The 21,221-nt window shown below is 39.4% G+C and overlaps 1 protein-coding gene across 2 annotated transcripts in view; it reads left to right on the top strand.

Moving 5' to 3' along the window:
- Positions 1-21,221, top strand: part of SNX27 (sorting nexin 27) — an 85,377-nt gene that overhangs the window by 30,657 nt on the left and 33,499 nt on the right. For both annotated transcript variants that reach the window (XM_030824533.1, XM_030824535.1), the window contains exons 3-6: positions 12,045-12,237; positions 14,590-14,654; positions 15,939-16,043; positions 19,715-19,793. In XM_030824533.1, coding sequence (XP_030680393.1) covers positions 12,045-12,237; positions 14,590-14,654; positions 15,939-16,043; positions 19,715-19,793 — 442 coding nt within the window. The remainder of the gene's footprint in view (positions 1-12,044; positions 12,238-14,589; positions 14,655-15,938; positions 16,044-19,714; positions 19,794-21,221) is intronic.

The raw sequence follows: 21,221 nt of genomic DNA, 5'->3' as shown, positions 1-21,221 counted from the left end.
TCAACTTCTTACATGTCTTATGACTCAAAGTTAGCACTTTTGAAGCATAAAACAAATTTATAACATTTTCATCACCTCAAAAATAATGTCATTCCTTGTAGCCATCATTTTCCAAACCTCCCATCCCCTCCAATTCTAGGAAAGCACTAATCTATCCTCTGTCTTATAGATTTGCGTATTCTGGACATTTCACAGAAATGGAATCATGGTTTTTGTTGTAACTGTCTTCTTTCACTTAGCGTAATATTTTTGAGGCTTATTCAAGTTGTAGCGTTCATCAGTACTTCATTTTAACATTCCATTATATGGATATACCACTTTTATTTATCCATTCATCAATTGATGGACATCTGGGTTCTTTCCACTTTTGACTATTATGAATAATGCTGTTATGAGCATTTGTGTACACGTTTTTGTGTAGATAATGTGTTTTCATTTTTCTTGGATATATACCTAGGAATGGAACTGTTGGGTCATACGGTAACTCTTTAGGTTTAACCTTTTGAGGAACTGCCAAACTGTTTTCCAAAGTGGCTGTACCATAGTTTTTACTCTTATGTTTAGGTCTGTGATCCATTTTGAGGGATTTATTTATTTATTTATTTATTTGTTTGTTTATTTTGTATATTGTGATGCAAAGGTCAAAGTTTTTTGTTTGTTTGTTTTTGAGCGTCAGCTAGGCTGGAGTGCAGTGGCGCAATATTGGCTCACTGCAGCCTCTGCCTCCCAGGTTCAAGCGATTCCGCTGCCTCAGCCCTCCTGAGTGGCTGGGATTACAGGCATGTGCCACCACACCTGGCTAATTTTTGTATTTTTAGTAGAGATGAGGTTTTGCCATGTTGGCCAGGCTGGTCGCAAACTCCCGACCTCAGGTGATCCACCCACCTCGGCCTCCCAAAGTGCTGGGATTACAGGTGTAAGCCACTGTGCCCGACCAGGGTCAAGGTTTTGTTTTTGATTTTGTTTTTATATGGATATCCAGTTGTTTCACAGCAACCTGTGTTGGAAAGAAAGTTCTTTCCTCATTGAAATATCTTGGCATCATTGTGGAAAATCAATTGACTATGTGTGGTTCTATTTCCGAACTTTTTTACTCTGTTTCATTGGTCTGTTCCTTATGTGTCTGAACATTTGTGTCATTTTGGGATTGGTTTCTGTTAAATGTCTTTTCCCTTGAGAATGAGTCATATTCTCCTGGTTCTTTGTATATTGAGTCATTTTGGATTGTATCTTGCATATTTATGAATGTTACATTGTGGAGACTCTGGGTTCTGTAATATTCCTCTGAGGAGTATTGATGTTTTTGTTTTAGCTGGCAATAAGATGTAAGCTGTGTTGCCTTCTGTGGATTAAACTTCAAATCTCAGTTTAATTCTTTCAGCCTTTGCTGTGCTACTTTGAGTCTGTATACATTCAAGAAGGGATTAGTCTGAGATACATGTGGTATTTATTCTTAGAATTAAGGATCACCTTCTCTGGTTTTCTCTTGTCTTGGATTCTCCACTCACTCTGGTAGCAGCCATGGTTACCTAGAATCTTTTCCCTGTATGTTTGAGCCAGAAAGATGTCAGTTTTGAGTTTTAGTTACTTAAATGGTGCTATTTTGTAACTTATGCCCACAAGCAGGGCACAGCCCTCTTAATGCAGGAGTGTACCCCGCCCTGTGCATCATTGCTCCGTGTTTTGAGTCCCCTCCACAGTTTGCCTGCTTTTAGTGTGTAATTCAGACTCCTCAGATAATTGTTTTTGTAGTTTGTCCAGAATTTATAGTTGTTACAGTGGAAGGGTTGGTCTACAGGAAGTGTATGCACTAGTTGAAATGGAGTTTTCAGTTCTGTCAGGTTTTTCTTTATGTATAATGAATATTATATCTTGATGAATTGATCCCTTTAATATTATTTATCTCTATATATTATAAGTCTGTATCTGTCATATATCTATCTCTCTTTATCCCTGGTAACATTCTTTGTTCTGAAGTCTTTCTCTCATATAACATATGAGCCACTAACATATAGCCACTAGTAGCCATGTCACCTTTCTTTCGGTTATTGTTTTCGTTGCTATCTTTTCCATTTAACCTATTTATATATTTATAATTAAACTGGGTTTCTTATAGAAAGCTTAGGTCTGGGTCTTGTTTTTTTATCCAGTCTGGCAATGTTTTTATTTGGAATGTGTAGACTACTTACCTTCAGTATAATTATTGCTATAGTTAGGCTAAATCTACTATCTTGTTCTTTGCTATCTATGTTGCATCATTATTTATTTTTTTCCTCATTTCCTACCTTCTTTTGGATTGATAATTTTTAAATGATTCTATTTTATCTCTACTATTGTTTTATTAGGTATAATTTGTTTTTTTCTTGGTTTACAGTATATATCTGTAATTTATGAACATTTACCTTCAAATTATATATTTGAATTTGTAGTTGTATATACATAATATATAGTATATATATTATATATAGTGTAACACTGTATATCGGTAAGTATATCTAATATATCTAATTTTATAATATATAAATATATAATATATATTTGTATTGGCCATTTTGTCCCCCCGTCAGATGTTAATTCCTACAAATTTGTGAATTTGCTAGCTTTCCCTCTCTTACTGATTTCTAATTTTACCCCGTTGTAGTTATAGAAGATACTTTGCATAAAACCTTTTGTGTGTGTGTGTGTGTGTGTGTGTGTGTGCGCGTGTGTGTGTCAAGGTTTCTCTCTGTTGCCCAGGCTGGACACAGACACAAACACACATACACGCGCGCACACACACACACACACACACAAACACACACTATATATATAATTTAAGACACTTACAAGAGTATATTTCCCCCCTGCCATCGTTTGTGCTGTTGTTGTCATACATTGACTTCTATATGTGTTATAAACTTAATGATCCATTGTTATCTTTGCTTTAACAATTGCCTTTTAAAGAGTTGGGTTTTTTTTTATTTTTTGTTTTTTGAGGTGGACTCTCACTCTGTCACCCAGGCTGGAATGCAGTGGTGCAATCTTGGCACCCTGCAACCTCTGCCTCCCAGGCTCAAATGATCTCCCACCTCAGCCTGCTGAGTAGCTGTGGCCACAGGTGTGCACCACCACGCCCAGCTCATTTTTTGTATTTTTGGTAGAGATGGGGTTTCATCATGTTGCCCAGGCTGGTCTCGAACTCCTGAGCTCAAGTGATCCTCCAGCCTTGGCCACCCAAAGTGTGCTGGGATTACAGGCATGAGCCACCACGCCTGGCGTTAAAGAGATTAAACATGAGAAAAGAGTTATTTTATATTTGACCACATATTTACCATTTCTTTCTTTTTTTTGAGACGGAGTTTCGCTCTTTTTGCCCAGGCTGGAGTGCAATAGCGCGATCTTGGCTCACTGCAACCTCCACCTCCCAGGTTCAAGCAATTCTTCTGCCTCAGCCTCCCGAGTAGCTGGGATTACAGGCATGCGCCACCACGCCCGGCTAATTTTGTAATTTTAGTAGAGACGGGGTTTCTCCATGTTGTCCAAGCTGGTCATGAACTCCTGACCTCAGGTGATCTGCCCACCTTGGCCTCCCAAAGTGCTGGGATTACAGGCGTGAGCCACCATGCCTAGCCCATATTTACCATTTCTGATGCACTTTATTCCTTTGTGTAAATCTAGTTTCTGTCTGGCATTAGGTTCCCTCTGCTTGAAGAACTTGCATTAATATTTCTTGCATTAATAGTGCAGGTCTGTTGGCAATGAATTCTCTTAGCTTTTGTTAATGTGAAAAAGTCTTCATTTCACCTTTATGTTTGAAAGATTTTTTCAGGGTATAGAATTCTGGGTGGATTGTTTTTTTCTTTTCTTTTTCTTTTCTTTTCTTTTCTTTTCTTTTTTTTTTTTTTTGAGACAGAGTCTTGCTCTGTTGCCCAGGCTGGAGTTCAGTGGCACGATCTCAGCTCACTACAGCCTCTGCCTCCCGGGTTCAAGCAATTCTCTGCCTCAGCCTCCCGAGTAGCTGGGATTACAGGCGCCCGCCACCACGCCCAGCTAATTTTTGTATTTTTAGTAGAGACGGGGTTTCACCATGTTGGCCAGGCTGGTCTTGAACTCCTGACCTCAGGACCCACCCGCCTTGGCCTCCGAAAGTGCTGAGATTACAGACGTGAGCCACTGTGCCTGGCCGATTTTTTTTTATTTTTATTTGTTTATTTTTTTAAAGTACCAAAAGAAAAAAACAATCACTCCATTGTAATCCCAGCATTTTGAGAGGCTGAGGCAGCAAGATTGCTTGAGGCCAGGAACTTCAGATCACCTTGGGCAACATACTGAGACTCTGTCTCTACAAAAAATGAAAAAATAGCTGGGCATGGTGACACAATGCCGGTAGTCCCAGTTACTTGGGAGGCTGAGGCAGGATGATCACTTCAACCCAGAAGGTTGAGGCTGCAGTGAGCTATGGTCATGCCAGTCCACTCCAACCTGGGAGACAGAGCTAAACCCTGTCTCGATTTAAAACAAAAATCACTCCAGTCTTCTGGTTTTCATAGTTTCTGATGAGAAGCCTGCTTGTTTTATTTTTTGGTCTTTTCTATGGATTGTTTTAGCCCTCTCTGGCTACCTTCAAAGTTTACTCTCCTTTTAAAAAACAGAGACAAGGTCTCACTCAGTCATCCAGGCTGGAGTGCAATGGTGCAATAATAGCCCACTGCAGCCTTGACCTCTTGGGCTCAAGTGATCCTCCTGACTCAGCGTTCCGAGTAGCTGGAACTACAGGAATGTGCCACTGTACCTGTCTAACTTTTATATTTTATTTTATTTTATTATTTTATTTTTTTGAGATAGGGTCTCACTGTGTTGCCCAGGCTGGAGTTCAGTAGCACCATCTTGGCTCGCTGCAACCTCCACCTCCCGGGATCAAGCAATTCTTCTGCCTCAGCCTCCCAAGTAGCTGGGACTACAGGTGTACGCCACCACACCCGGCTAATTTTTGTATTTTTACTCAAGACAGGGTTTCACCATGTTGGTCAGGCTGGCCTCGGACTTCTGGCCTCAAGTGATCTGCCCACTTCAGCCTCTCAAGATGTTGGGATTACAGGTGTCGGCCACTGCACCTGGCCACCTAATTTTAAAAATTTTTAGTAGAGATGGGGTCTTGCTATGTTCCCCAGGCTGTTCTCACACTCTCAGCCTCAAGCAATCCTCCTTCCTCAGACTCCCAAAGCGCTGAGATTACAGGCCTGAGCCACTGCACCTGGCCTGCAGCATTTTCTCCTTATCTTTAGTTTTCAGAGTTTCATTTTTACATGTCTAGGTGGTTGTTTCTTATTTATCCTGCTTGAGGAATATGTGGTTTGATATCTTTTATTATTTTTGGAAAACTATCAGCCAGTATGTTTTCAGATATTTCTTCAGCCCATTCTTTTTCTCTTGCCTTTCTGGAGGTTCTAATTACCTGTGTTTTACACTGTTTCATACTGTCCTAGAGCTTTTGGGTGTTTTATTCTATTTTAGCTCTTATTTTTCTCTTTAGATAATTTTTATTGACCTATCATTAAGTTTGCTGATTTTTTCCTCAGCTGTGTCCAGTCTGCTGATGAGACTGTTAGAGGAACTCTTCATCTTTGATACCACGCCTTTTTTTTTTTTTTTCAAACAGAGCCTTGCTCTGTCGCCTAGGCTGGAGTGCAGTGGTGTGATCTCAGCTCACCGCAACCTCCGCCTCCCAAGTTCATGCGATTCTCCTGCCTTAGCCTCCCGAGTAGCTGGGACTATAGGCAGCCGCTACCACACCTGGCTAATTTTTGTATTTTTTTAGTAGAGACAGCATTTCACCATATTGGCCAGGCTGGTCTCGAACTCCTGACGTTGTGATCCACCCGCCTTGACCTCCCAAAGTGCTGGAATTACAGGCGTGAGCCACTGCGCCCAGCCCATGCCTTTTATTTCTATCACTTTCATTTGATATTTGCTTGTAATTTTCACACCTGCTAAAATTCTGTATCTGTTCATACATGTTTTCCGCCTTTTCCTTTTGCATGAGATCTTTAACATTGTTAATCATTGTTATTCTAATAATATACTGCCGATAATTTCAACATCTGGGTCATCTCTGAGACTGTTTTATCTCTTGACATAATGTTGGGTTTCTTTCTTTCTTTTTTTTTTTTTTTTGAGATGGAGATTTTCTCTTGTTGCCCAAGCTGGAGTACAATGGCTCGATCTTGGCCCACTGCAACCTCCGCCTCCCAGGTTCAAGCAATTCTCCTGCCTCAGCCTCCTGAGTAGCTCGAATTACAGGCATGTGCCACCATGCCTGGCTAATTTTGTATTTTTAGTAGAGACAGGGTTTCTCCATTTTGGTCAGGCTGGTCTTGAACTCCTGACCTCTGGTGATCACCTGCCTCGGCCTCCCAAAATGCTAGGATTACAGGTGTGAGCCACCACACCCAGCCTGTTTTTTTTTGTTTGTTTGTTTGTTTGTTTGTTTGCATTTTTGTTCTGTAATATTTAACTGAATGTCAAGCATCATGTGTGGAATAATAGTAGAGATGACTGAAGTAAATAGTGTTTGAACTTGGAAATGGGCAATACTCTTCTGTTAGGGAATTTAGTCAGTTAAGCTGGGCTTGGATTTTGTTATAGCTATCATTACCTTTACTGTGCCATAGGCCTCAAGTTTCTCTAGCAATGGGTTGCTATTACCTTGTGCTTAGAGTGAGGGCTGGGGTTCTGGAGGTTTTTAAATTTATTTATTTTTTGTTTTTTGAGACAAGCTCTCCTTCTGTCACTCAGACTGGAGTGCAGTTGCACAATAATGGCTTTTTGCAGCCTTGACTTCCTGGCTTAAGCATTCCTCCTGCTTTAGCCTACCAAGTAGCTGGGACCACAAGCACACGTCATCACATCTGGCTAATTTTTTTTTACTTTTTGTAGAGACACAGTCCCACTATTTTGCCCAGGCTGGTGTCAAAATCCTGGATTCAAGTGATCCTCCTGCCTTGGCCTCCCAAAGTGCTGGGATTATAGACAAGAGCCACTGTGCCCAGCCTGGAGAGTTTTTTTTTTTTTTTTTTTTTTTTTTTGAGACGGAGTCTTGCTCTGTCACCAGGTTGGAGTGCAGTGGTGCAATCTTGGCTCACTGCAACCTCCACCTCCCGGGTTCAAGTGATTCTCCTGCCTCATCCTCCCTAGTAGTTGGGACTACAGGCTCACACCACCACGCCCAGCTAATTTTTGTATTTTTAGTAGAGACGGAGTTTCAGCATGTTGGCTGGGACAGTCTCGATCTTTTGACCTCGTGATCCACCCATCTTGGCCTCCCAAAGTGCTGGGATTACAGGCGTGAGCCACCGTGCCCGGCCGGCCCCAGAGGGTTTTTTTCAGTGTTTTGTCCTCAGGCTTTCAGCCACCTGTGCATACCGGTACCACAGACAAGTTCTCTCTTTACATTCTTACCCCTCTGCTACTGGTAGACTGCTCTTGCTTTTTACTTGGGCTGGACTCATGGTAGAGGTAGATGTTGTGTAGTTCACCCTTAGTCTTAGGCAGAATCTGTGTCTCTGTGTCCTAATTCTTTTTCCCTTCCTTCTTACTGCAGCCAAACTTGGCTTTGTATCTGTGGTTAGTCTTGGGAAAGCGTTTCCTGTGCCTCCCTCAGCTATAGCAGACCTCTGCTTGGTAACAGTGGAGGAACCTGGGCCTAATATGGTTTCCTGCCTCTCCCCAGGGGTATAGAGTATTTTACTTTTACTCCTTCCCCAGAAGAAGTGGATCTTTGCCTGTGCACTGTGAATGAGAGGATTTACTGCCTGTCTTAGCCTGTTTTCGCTGCTTTAATAGAATAACACAGATTGTAGGTAATTTTTTTTTTTTTTTGAGACGGAGTCTTTCTCTGTCCCCCAGGCTGGAGTGCGGTGGGGGGATCTCGGCTCACTGCAAGCTCCGCCTATCGGGTTCATGCCATTCTCCTGCCTCAGCCTCCCAAGTAGCTGGGACTACAGGCGCCCGCCAACACGCCCGGCTAATTTTTTGTATTTTTAGTAGAGACGGGGTTTCACCGTGTTACCCTGGATGGTCTCGATCTCCTGACCTCGTGATCCGCCCACCTCGGCCTCCCAAAGTGCTGGGATTACAGGCTTGAGACACCGCGCCTGGCCCAATTGTAGGTAATTTATAAAGAAAAGAGATTTATTTGGCTCACAGTTCTAGAGCCTGGGAAGTCTAATATCAAGGGGCCACATCTGGTGCAGGCCTTTTTGTTGTGTTATAACATGGAGGAAGGCATTCCCTGCTGGGGAAGTGCATGTGAGACAGAGAGAAAATGGGGCCCAAACTCCTGAGATAAATAACCCACTGCCTCAATAATGACATTAATCACGAGAGTTTTGCTATTACCTCTTAAAGATCCCACTTAATACACTTTGTAATCCCACTTCTTAATACATGATAGCTGCTTAATGTCCTTGTCTACTGATTCTTTTGTCTTGGTAATTTCTGAGCCTGTTTCTACTGACTAATTTTTATCCTGGTCATAGGTCAAATTTTCATGCTTTTTTATATGTCTAGTAATTTTTGATTGGATATTGTATGTTGTGAATGCAGTGTTATTGGGTGCTAGATTTTGTTGTATTTCTTTTTTTTTTTTTTTTTTTGAGACGGAGTCTTGCTCTGTCCCCCAGGCTGGAGTGCAGTGGTGCGATCTCGGCTCACTGCAAGCTCCACCTCCCGGGTTCACGCCATTCTCCTGCCTCAGCCTCTCCGGGTAGCTGGGACTACAGGCGCCCGCCACCATGCCTGGCTAATTTTTTGTGTTTTTAGTAGAGACGGGGTTTCACCATGGTCTCGATCTCCTGACCTCGTGATCCGCCCGCCTCGGCCTCCCAAAGTGCTGGGATTACAAGCGTGAGCCACCGCCCCTGGCGATTTTGTTATATTTCTTTAAAGAGTGTTGTATTTTTTTTTTTTCCTGGCATACAGTTAAGCTACTTAAAGATCACTTTGGTCCTTTTTAGCTTTGTTTTTAAGCTCTTTTTGAGTAGTTTAGAGTACCTTTTACTCTAGAACCAATTTAGCTTCATTCCTAAAGCATGGTCTTTTTGAGTTCCCTTCTAAATTCCATGCAGATTTAGGGAGGTCTCTTTATTCTGGCTGGAGGGAAGTTGAATGATTCCATAACCTGTGTGAACTCTGGGAATTGTTTATTTACTGCTCCCGGCTGATAATAGTTCTTTCCTTAGATTGTTATTCAGTCAAAATTCAAGGGAACTTAATACAGATTTCTGGAGCTATGTCTTGCTTTAGCTCCCTCTTGCATGCTTAGTCCTGCAAATTGTAGCTGCTTTGGCCTCCTTGAACTTCAGTCTCTGTTTATTCAACTCAGTGAAGTTGCCAAACTCTGTTTGGGTACCCCTCCCTGAGCTGCAGTTTAGGAGTTACCTCTAGGCAGAAAGCTGAGATTATGTTAGGGCTCATCTTGTTTGCTTCCCTTTTCTCAGGGATCACAGTTCTTAGCTGCCTGTTGTCCAGTGTCTGAAAATAGTTGTTGCCTATATTGTGTCCAGTTTTCTGGTTGTATTTAATGGGAGGTTAATTACCACCTGGAAGTCCACAGATTGTTCTGTAAATGGAGAATATTTTTTATTTAGGGATAATTTGATTAAAAGTTGACTTTAAATATTCTTGGCTTTAAAAGAAATGCCAGTGGAACTCTACTTCATATTATATAGAGGAATAAGTTCCAGATGGATTAAGGACTTAAATGACAAAACAAAAAATTAAAAGCTCTTGGCCGGGCGCGATGGCTCACACCTGTAATCCCAGCACTTTGGGAGGCTGAGGCGGGTGGATCATGAGGTCAAGAGATCAAGACCATCCTGGCTAACACGGTGAAACCCCGTCTCTACTAAAAATACAAAAAATTAGCCGGCCATGGTGGTGGGTACCTGTAGTCTCAGCTATTTGGGAGGCAGAGGCAGGAGAATGGCGTGAACCCGGGGGACGGAGCTTGCAGTGAGCAGACATCGCACCACTGCACTCTAGCCTGGGTGACAGAGCGAGACTCTGTCTCAAAAAAAAAAAAAGACCAGTGACAAACTGGAAGAAGATATTCACAATACACACAAATGAAACAGATTATGTCAATATATAAAGAACTCCATAAATCAATAAGAAAAGCCAAAAAATTTAATATGAAGGTAGGCAAAACGCATGATTAGGTACTTTACAAAAAATGACACTCACATGGTCAATAAGTATATGAAGAGATATATTAAACATCATTAGTAATTAGGATCACAGTAAGAAATCTTTTCACACCAATTCCATTGGCAAAATTAAGAGGATCTTTTTATATATTGCTGAAAGAGAATAAATTGGTACAACCACTTTAGCTTACATTTTGGTATTATCTCCTGAGGTTGAATGTGCATATAACTCTGCAGTTCACTCAGGGTTATACTCAAAAGAATATCTTTTGCATGTACAGCAGGAGGCATTTATACAAATGTTAACAGCAGCATTATTCATGGTAGCTAAAATCCAGAAACAACCCAAGTGCTCATGAGTGGGAGAACAGATTAAAAACAAACGAGCAACTATGATATATTCACACAACAAAATGCTGTATGCAGCAGAGTATACCACAAAGACATATAATGTTGTGATGAGACTATAGTATAATATTTACTGAAAAAAGTAAGTCCTTTGAAGTATCACTCATCTTGATACTCTATTTTTATAAAACCAAAATCTCCTTTAAAATTAGAATAAAAATAAAAATTTAAGGATTATATATAAATGCAAAAAATATATAAAAAGAAAAGCAAGGGAATCATGAACATGGTTATGGATATAACTTTTTGCGGTCAGAGAAACAGGGACATAAGGACGTGGGATAGAGGAGGCAGAGACTATATGGTTTAAATTAAATTATTTTCAAGGTCTTAGCTTAGCTTTTATTTTGCTTTTCACATTATCTGTTTACTAACAAAAATTCCACTGTTGCTGAAATCATTTTGTTTTTTTGAGACAGTGTGTCCTTCTGTTGTCCAGGCTGGAGTGTAGTGGCAGGATCGTGGCTCACTGCTTCCTGTGCCTCCTGGATTCAAACAATCCTCCCACCTTAGCCTCCTGGGACTACAGGCGCATGCCACCATGCCCAGCTTCATTTTTGTATTATTTTGTAGAGTTGGGGTTTCACCATGTTGCCCAGGCTGGTCTTGAACTCTTGGACTCGAGCAATCTGCCCTCCTGTCGGCCTCCCAAAGTGTGCTGGAATTACAGACGTGAGCCACTGTGCCCAGGCCGCTTAAATCATTTTTAGGCCTTTGGAATCAACTTTAGAGCCAGTTTAGGCCACACACAAGTATCAGTTACATTGCTTTATAATCAACCCTAGGTTTTCAGCTCCCTTCAAATTTGCTTGCTTATTGACTCCCTATATTTACCACATTGGCTTCAAATGACTTTTAACTTTCTGAAAATAAAATCCACCCTTAAAAACTGATAATTGCCTTTGAAGATATTTACAAGTATGCGAGAGGCCATTTTAATAGCAAAAATAAGATCATGCTCCTCCTGCTAGGTGCGGTGGTTCAAGGTGGGTGGATCACCTGAGGTCAAGAGGTCGAGACCAGCCTGGCCAACATGGTGAGACCCCTTCTCTACTAAAAATACAAAAATTAGCCAGGTATGGTGGCGGATGCCTGTAATCCCAGCTATTCAGGAGGCTGAGGCAGGAGAATTGCTTGAACCTGGGAGGCGGTGGTTACAGTGAGCTGAGATCATGCCACTGCACTCCAGCCCGGGCAACAGAGTGAGACTCCATCTCAAAAAAAACCCAAAAAAACAAAAAGAAGATCATGCTCCTTTGGTAGTCCTTTTTTATACATATAACTTTACGCATGTTTGTCAAAAGTAAGTCTTACTTTAAAGTGACCTTGAATATAGTCTTTGTTAAATGCATAGCAGAATGCATCTAACCAATATCATCTAAGCCTGACTAGATGATTCTGTGATTTAATTTGTATTAAGTATGGTTTTCTTTTGTTCTTCTCCTTCACCAGGTATATAATGTTTACATGGCAGGGAGGCAGCTGTGTTCTAAGCGGTACCGGGAGTTTGCTATCCTACACCAGAACCTGAAGAGAGAGTTTGCCAACTTTACATTTCCTCGACTCCCAGGGAAGTGGCCATTTTCATTATCAGAACAACAATTAGATGCCCGACGTCGAGGATTGGAAGAATATCTAGAAAAAGGTAATCCAAACCATCAAACTCTACTATATTGAGTAGACGTAGGTTCTAGATATGCAACTTCTAAACTGCATAGCTGAATTTCTGGAAATTCAGTAGTGAGTGTAAGTCAGGTTTCTGACTAAGTATTGAACGATCTGAACTTTGAAGGCAAAACTGAAATGTCCAGTACAGTGATCAGTAGCCTGTTTCATTGGTTTGTTGAATGCTTAACAACAACAGAAAAATGAATATTTAGTTTTTGATGCATTTGGTGATGCCTAATGGACTTTTTTTTTTTAGACAGAGTCTCGCGCTGTCGCCAGGCTGGAGTGCAGTGGCATGATCTCGGCTCACTGCATCCTCCGCCTCCTGAGTTCAAGTGATTCTCCTGCCTCAGCCTCCTGAGTAGCTGGGACTATAGGCACATGTCACCACGCCCAGCCAATTTTTGTATTTTTAGTAGAGTCAGGGTTTCACCATGTTGGCCAGGATGGTCTCGATCTCTTGACCTCGTGATCCGCCCGCCTCGGCCTCCCAAAGTGCTGGGATTACATGGACCTTTATTTTTAGGGTTATATTATCTTCCAGCAAACACATATAGACTCAGCAATATGCTGAATTGATTTGGGAACTAAGTGGGCAATATTAAGACATTTTAAATATTTAAGACATTTTTATTAAAATGATTCTTGGCTTACTGGTGTATCCTACATGAAAACTTCATTCATTTTATAGGTATTCATAGATAGGTTTGCTGAGTTGTAGGTAATCTGGAGTGCCCTTGTTCTAAGCAGGCCAAAGGTAGATACTAATATTTCTGTATTGAATTTTTTGTTTTGTTTTGTTTTGAGACAGAGTCTCTCTCTGTTGCCCAGGCTGGAGGGCAGTGGCGTGACCTTGGCTCACTGCAACCTCTGCCTCCCAGGTTCAAGCGATTCTCCTGCCTTGGCCTCCCGAGTAGCTGGGACTACAGAAGCACACCACATGCCCGCCTGATTTTTGTATTTTTAGTAGAGACGGGGTTTCCCCAAGTTGGCCAAGCGGGTCTCGAACTTCTGACCTCAGGTGATCCGCCCGCCTTCGCCTCCCAAAGTGCTAGGATTACAGGCATGAACCACTGCACCTAGCCCTGTATTGAAATTTCCTTGTTATCTCACTGCCTCCAGATGATACATCAGGAGTCTGTGGATGTGGATGGTGAAACATTTGTATAGAGGCCTGAGCCACTGCACCTGGCCCTGTATTGAAATTTACTTGTTATCTCAGTGCCTCCAAATGATACATCAGGAGTCTGTGGATGTGGATGGTGAAACATTTGTTTGTCTAGAAAGGCAGGGAAATGACACAGATCTCCTCAATAAGATAGCTCATCTTGTGGCTCAGGGGAGAGACCTTTCCTTGCTACATTATAAAGTTGTATTATTTGGTAGCTGTTCAATAGGTTTTTCTCTAAAATACTAGTTTATAGAATAACAGTTTTACGTGATATGTAATCATTCTGTTTCCTTGTAACTAACTGACCTAGTTGAATATTTTAAAAACTTTTGTAGGGAGCCTTGTCGTGAAGAGAAACCATTTTCCCCATAGAAGGTAGTGGAACTTCTTTATCTGTTTTTAGCTTTTTCTAACATGGACTGGCCTCTCTGAACAAAGCCCTTGGGAAATGAGAAAGGGTACAATTTTAAAAAATCAAACGAAGTAAAGTCACCAGTTTAATTTACCATTCTCATGAGAGTGTCAGGAAATTAACTTTCTTAAATTTAGAGGATTAGCTGCCTACCTTACCTGCCTGCTTGCTTTCCTATCCCATCACACCTCCCCCCCGCTTTTTTTTTTTTTGGTTGTTGTTTTGAAGCTGAAGTCAGTAAGGTGAAATGATGTGAATTCTTAATTACCTACCCCAGTTTTCCCAAAATGGCTTTTAATTTTTGTGGTTCTCTGACTGGCCTGTTTTTAGGCCAAATAAATATTTTTCCTTTAGTATTTCAATTTTATATTTGGTTTATTCCTGATTAATCTTTCCCTACCACTGCCTCTTTACCCCATGTTCTGTTGTTCTGGATGTTAATAGGTCACACAAGACTGCAAAGTTATGTTTACTGAACTTTTATTTCTCTTCTCTGGTTATGTTTAATATTTTTAGCAAGCTACATCTTTGTATTTTCTATTATTTCTTTGTTCTGATCATATTTAGATGAATGTTTGTCATGCCTTAAAATCTTGTATGCCAGGCATGGTTTGCTGCCTCATTATTGCCTGCTACTGATGATCTAAACTTAAAACTGATGATTTAAACTTAAACTTTGATATGTCTTTGACTTTATATTCTTGATTTTAAGGCCTTATGCCAGATTTTATCTTTATTTTCTACAGTGTGTTCAATACGAGTAATTGGTGAGAGTGACATCATGCAGGAATTCCTATCAGAATCCGATGAGGTAGGTGAATATCTCCTTTAGTGATTATTTTCCTCTTGGCTCCTTGTGGGGGAAAATAAGTTAAAGGTATTGATTATGGGTTAAATTTCCATAAGCTCTCCGAAGGACTCCATTTTTTCTACTTCCTTTTTATATGTATCCTACTTATCTATCCTTTAAGACCTAGGTCCACTTTCTCTTTGAAGTGCCAGGTCCACTTTCTCTTTGAAGCCATCCCTGATGAGTTTTCATCAATTTTTCATTCCACCAAAAACTTTTGCAATTAGTTCCATTCAGTGATCACTTGTTGCTATCTCATTCTCTAATTTTTGTACATATAATCAGATTGTCGCTTTATATTTTTAGCTTACAAGAGTGTGAGCTACCTGTAGGTAAGAGCTAAATCTTGACCATCTTTATATTCCCAGTGCCTTACCACAGCATCAAGCATGTTGTAGGTGCTTAATAAATATTAATTGAATAGAACAATGAATGTTTAGTGCTAATATAGTAGTGTGTTATCCACTACTTATATGTATATGCCTTGTTTTCCCACTAGATTATAAATTTCTTATAGGCAAGGGCTTACAATAAAGCAATGCTTATGATCGTTTCAGGCAATGAGTAGTACTTTTTTAAAAGTGGTAAATGAAAATGGACTTGGTCTGAAATAATTTTCTCTCTAGTAAAAATTACAAGGTTAGAGCAATGTGTTATCATCAAAAGCAGTAAGAGGATTTCTTTTGAATTAAGGAAAGTAAGAATTGTTTACCTTTTGCTAGAAGAAAATTGGGCATCAGGCTAGCTTTGAAAGGAAAAATGGGTGAGACTCAGGTATCCATTTTTTCTTTTAACAATCTCCTGATTATTTCAGGGTTCAGAAAGAAACTTAGTATATCTCTTGATCCAGTCTATATGCCTGACCATTAATACCAGAGAATATACATAGAAACTACTGCTTTCAGTTATTTTCTCCTCTCATTTGTGAATTCTGAATGGGGAGAGGGAAGCGAATCAAAAATCTCATCTGTGTTTGACCTAGACTGTTTCACGCAAGTTTCCTGTTTTGAAATGTGAACACGTTGGCTTCAACGTGTTTCTTTCCTTCCTGCTTATCTTAAAGGTTAACTTCTGCTGCAGCCCTAAAGTCAGCTTTATGACTTGTAAATGTATTGACTTTTTTCCCATTTTCATTGGAACTCACTTCCTCTCTACCACGTTTTAGGTTATTGTATAGCTAGCTCGTTACAGGGAGAGTGAAGATATACTGGGCCATAAATTATTTCTCTATGTCTTTTCCCCCAGAACTACAATGGTGTGTCCGACGTAGAGCTGAGAGTAGCATTACCAGATGGAACAACGGTTACAGTCAGGGTTAAAAAGAACAGTACTACAGACCAAGTATATCAGGTAAATTAAATGAACATGTAGACTTGACATTGGATGGTGTGAAGCTAAGGAAGATAGATTAAATGAGTCAATACATATAAAGTGCTTAGGGTGTCTGGCACATAATCCATTTATTAAATGTTAGCTACTATTGTTATCATTAATGCGAAAGTACTTTGCCCTCCTTTAAAGAAAGGTACAGTAAATATCCCAGGTTGTAGTAGTTGTGATTAACCCCTCCTTTTTTTTTTGGAGATGGAGTGTTGCTCTGTCACCCAGGCTGGAGTGCAGTGGCGCAATCTCTGCTTACTGCAACCTCTGCCTCCTGGGTTCAAGTGATTCTCCTGCCTCAGCCTCCTGAGTAGCTGGGACTACAGGTGCCTGCCACCATACCCGGCTAATTTTTGTGTTTTTAGTAGAGACACGAGGTCTCACCATGTTGGCCAGGATGGTCTTGATCTCCTGATCTCATGATCCCCCCATCTCGGCCTCCCAAAGTGCTGGGATTACAGGCGTGAGACACCACGCCCGGCCAACTCCTCCTTTTTTTATTGTAAAAAAACCATAACACACATGAAAACAGAATAGTATAATGAATCTCCATATAGTAATCATTTATATTTAATAATTATCAAGATTTTGCCACATTTGCGTTATTTATATATATCTTTTTTCTTTTCCTTTAAGTATTTAAAGGCAAATCCCATGTTATCAGACCTGTGTGTACTTCAGTATGCATCTTCTTACAAAACCACAGTGCCATTATCAAACCTTAAAAATTGGCACTATTGCCTTGGTATTGCCTAATAACTACTTCATAGTCACATTTTTCCAGTTGTCTAAAAATGATTTTTTACATTTGATTTGTTAAAATCTGAATCTAAACAAGGTCCTTAGATCACATTTGATTTTTTTTTTTTTTTTTTTTTTTTTTTTTTTTTTTTTTTGAGATGGAGTCTCACTCTGTCGCCCAGGCTGGAGTGCAGTGGTGCGATCTCGGCTCACTGCAAGCTCCACTTCATGGGTTCACGCTATTCTCCTGCCTCAGCCTCCTGAGCAGCTGGGACTACAGGAGCCCGCCACCACGCCTGGCTAATTTTTTGTATTTTTGGTAGAGATGGGGTTTCACTGTGTTAGCCAGGATGGTCTGGATCTCCTGACCTCATGATCCTCCTGTGTCGGCCTCCCAAAGTGCTGGGATTACAGGCATGAGCCACCACCCCGGCCTCACATTTGATTTTTATATTTGTTTTAATATAGAACACTCCCCACTGCTCCCCATTTTTTTTTTTCATGCCATTGTTTTGTTGCAGAAATGGGTCAGTGTCCTGTGGAATGACCCATATTCTGAACGTATGTGTTTGTTTTCTGGTGGTGTCATTTAATATGTCCTTCTGTGTCTCTATATTTTCTATAAACGGAAGTTTGCTCTAGAGGCTCAATTAGATTCAGGTTCGGCTTTTTTGATAATACTTCATAATTGGTCCTGTATACTTTATATTGCTTCTCAACAACAAGTACACAATACTGGGTTATCCCATTTTAGTGGTACTAGGGTTAACCAGTAGGTCTAGGTGGTGAAATCTGATCTTTTCTTCGTAAAATTCACCACTGATCTTTCATCAAATGAATCGATCCATTGATGATTATTGTCTTAACCAGTGATTTCATTAAAGATTACAAAGTGCTGATTTTCTAATACTCTGATTTCTTCCACCGATTAGCTAGAATTCTTCTGAAAATAACTTTTCCTTGTCAACTAACACTATTTAATTATCTTGAAATAGATAATTTCCCAGTTTGTGGGAAAGACAGGATACATACTTAAGCCTTTCCTTTCATTGCTGATTTTCAGAGTAAATATATCATTATATATAAATATAATGATATATTAATAATATATAAGATATATTACATGTTAAACATATACTTTATATATAATTATATAATATACTAAATAATATAATATACAAATAATATATATTATTTAATATATAATGCATTATGAAATAGTATATATTATATATAATAATTTAGTATCGGGTTTTTAGATTCAATGTGATTTAATCAATAACATATATTATCTTTTTGATGCTCAGATTGTTCCATCTTTGGCCAATGAATGCTCCTTCATGTCTGCTCCTGTATGCTTTTGATGCAACCTAGTATTTTCATGATATTATCCTTGCTTTTTAGTACAATAAGATGTTCTGGCCTCATCTTTGTATATTTGTTACCCTAGATATCTAGAATAGGCCATTCCCCTAAGGAGTCCTATTCTTTTAGTGAGAAACTGTATTTAGAGATCATGATCTGCGTGCTGGGTGTAATGATTGCCTGTATATGCCTTTTCATTGGCCTTTAATCCTAACTTGATCAGAATTTTCAGGGAGACAAGCAGGTTTCTGAGTACTAATGCATATATTTCTCTTTTGTAGCAAACATTAAAAAATCTATCCCCCATATGTTTATTCATCCACTGTATTTTACGGCAAATGATATATGCAGAGAATCTCAGGCATTTATGAAATTATACAATGGTAGAGAATTTCAAGAAAAGTACTATTTTTATAGCTTGCTGATCTTTTTGTTTTGTTTTGATTGCTTTTTTCCAGTGTTTCTCTAGCAAGGCTTAGGTTTTTTACACTTTCCTCCCAACCCTATTACTGAGACTTCTAGCTATAAACTATTTTCTAAACCTCGAAAGCATTTTAGTTTCTATCCAGTGCGATATACAATGATAATTTAGAATACTTATAATGTCCAGCTCCTCTATCACATCATGGATGAACCTAGGCCTCATATGTGAGCAGATATGAGAAGAAGGGATATAATCACATTTGGCTTACTGAGATACTAATAATCAACATTTTATCTTTGTTTTATCAACAAAACAATGGCATGAAAAAGAAATACCTTACTTATATTGAGGTTAATGTTGAAAAGAAATTTTGTTTCTTTGTATGTAATTGTCATTTATTTGCACACAGTTTTCCAATTTCTTTTTTATTTGTCATGTTAGGACCTGAGTTCCTAGAGAGAATGAGTGATTCTTGTTTAATATGCCTCTATTGTCCTAGCATTTTGCTATTTTATGTAGATATTATGATGGTAATTCTTAGGAAATGGAGGTGCCTAATGATCCCAACATAAGACATGGATCATCTAAAAAGTAAACAAAAAAATTTTGTTTAGCCAGAATATAATTGACAAACAATATTTTATGCTCTAGAATCAAATATATAGTTTTTTTTGTGTTAATGTATTAAATGTAGGCTGAATGTGTGAAACTGGATATTTAAGGATTTGTTTTCTTTTTAAGATCTGTGCCATTAAGTACATTTCTTATAAGTGGTGTTAAAAAAAGAATGAAGTTATTTTAGAGAGGGAAGCTGATATTTAAGGAGAGACTATTATCAGCTTACACTGGAAGGGAGAAACTCATATTTAGAGATCATAGCTGTTGGGGCAGATACAGGTGTTTTTTCCCTTTTCTTTCATATATATGTATGTGTGCATGCATGTACACATACATACAAAGAAGGATAGCTATGGACCATTAATGCAATTTTTGTGAGGCCAAGATGGCAGAACCTCTCCCCTTTCCCTCCTCCGCAGACATACACCTGCATTTTCCTAAAGCATTGTCTGACTTAATTTTCTTGAAACCAATCTATCCTGTTTAACCTTAGGCTATTGCAGCAAAGGTTGGCATGGACAGTACGACAGTGAATTACTTTGCCTTATTTGAAGTGATCAATCACTCCTTTGGTAAGTACCAGTGGCTGATACTAAGCTTTGTTTTCTAATACTATCAGAAAGAAACATTTGCCTACAGAAGAGCTTGAAGACAAGGGGAGATCCCACTCATTAGAACTGTCTCTAACAATCAGACCAAGCATATCCCATTAAACTCAGGTCATAAGCATGTCTGATCACTGTTGATTCTTTTTCCTCTTTTGTAAGTATAGGTTATAACTAGCAATGAATCAGAAGATACTTTCATGAGGTTCTTTTAAATCTGAGGTTCAAAATTCATGTATTCCAATAAAACAGGCTTAAAAAGATGGGATGTTCTATTTAGCCACATGTTGTTTTAAGTGTACTTTAGGATTTTTGTAAAGATTCTTAAGTGTGGCTTTCTGTTTTCAGAAGTTAGGAAGATATATATTGGTTAAAAGCCTTGTTTTAATGCATACGTTTAAGTTTCTGTGTGAATAAATTTCCTCTTCCAAGGAAATTTTATTGCGTGGTGACAGGAAATTTATATTTTATTTTATAAAAGCTAGGGATGGTGGTCACATTGGTTGCATTGAGACTACAAAGGGGAGAGAGTCTGAGGGTTCTCTCTGAGTGACATAGATTTCCTACAGTTTATGGGTCTCTTCCGTATCATATATATTTATACAGGGCTAAGGCCAAAATTGATATAGATAATATTGGTTGATTAGACCTTCCTTATCCCAGAAAGGGGGAGAGTTTGGTAGATTTAGGTTGCCTTGCTATCTCAGGTCCAGGTAGAATAACTTTGATTCCCCTAAAGCAGCCATCTCCCTAATATTTTTTGTCTTCCCAACTCACAGCAGTGTAACTAGACAGATGTAAATTATGTTACAAAGGATTACTAAGGTACCAGGACATCTGGATTCTAACCTTATTTTTTTTCTAAGCTTTAGTTTCACTTTCTATAAAATGGAAAATATTAAATCTGTCTTTTGTAGTGTTATAAAGCCAAGTAAACATTGAGAGAGGAAGTAATCTCAGCAGTTTGGGAGGCCGAGGCAGGAGGATTGCTTGAGCCCAAGAGTTTGAGACCAGCCTGGGCAACATAGACCGCCATCTCTAAAAAAATTTTAAAAATTAGCCAAGCATGGCGACACATGCACGTGGTCCAAGCTAGGAAGTTGAGGTAGGAGGATCAGTTGAGCCTAGGAGGTTAAGGCTGCAATGAGCTATGATTGTGCCACAACACTCTAGCCTGGGCAACAGAGTGAGACCCTGTCTCAAAAAAAAAAAAAAGGAAAGAAAAGAAAACTCAGCCTTTCCACAAAAAGGCAATTTAGAAATTAAAAGTGGTAGTTTTTTTTATCCTGCTTGAGTGGCTGTTAGAGGAAGTAACATTACTCAGAATAGCACTTTTCAGTTTGAGGAATGCTGTAGGATTTTTGGAGGTGGGCTGGAAAAAACCTTTTGGCCTTA

This window comes from Nomascus leucogenys, chromosome 12, assembly GCF_006542625.1.
Source record: "Nomascus leucogenys isolate Asia chromosome 12, Asia_NLE_v1, whole genome shotgun sequence".
Taxonomy (NCBI): domain Eukaryota; kingdom Metazoa; phylum Chordata; class Mammalia; order Primates; family Hylobatidae; genus Nomascus; species Nomascus leucogenys.
The sequence above is the reverse complement of the archived record's forward strand: the minus strand, read 5'-3'. Positions and strand labels throughout refer to the sequence as shown.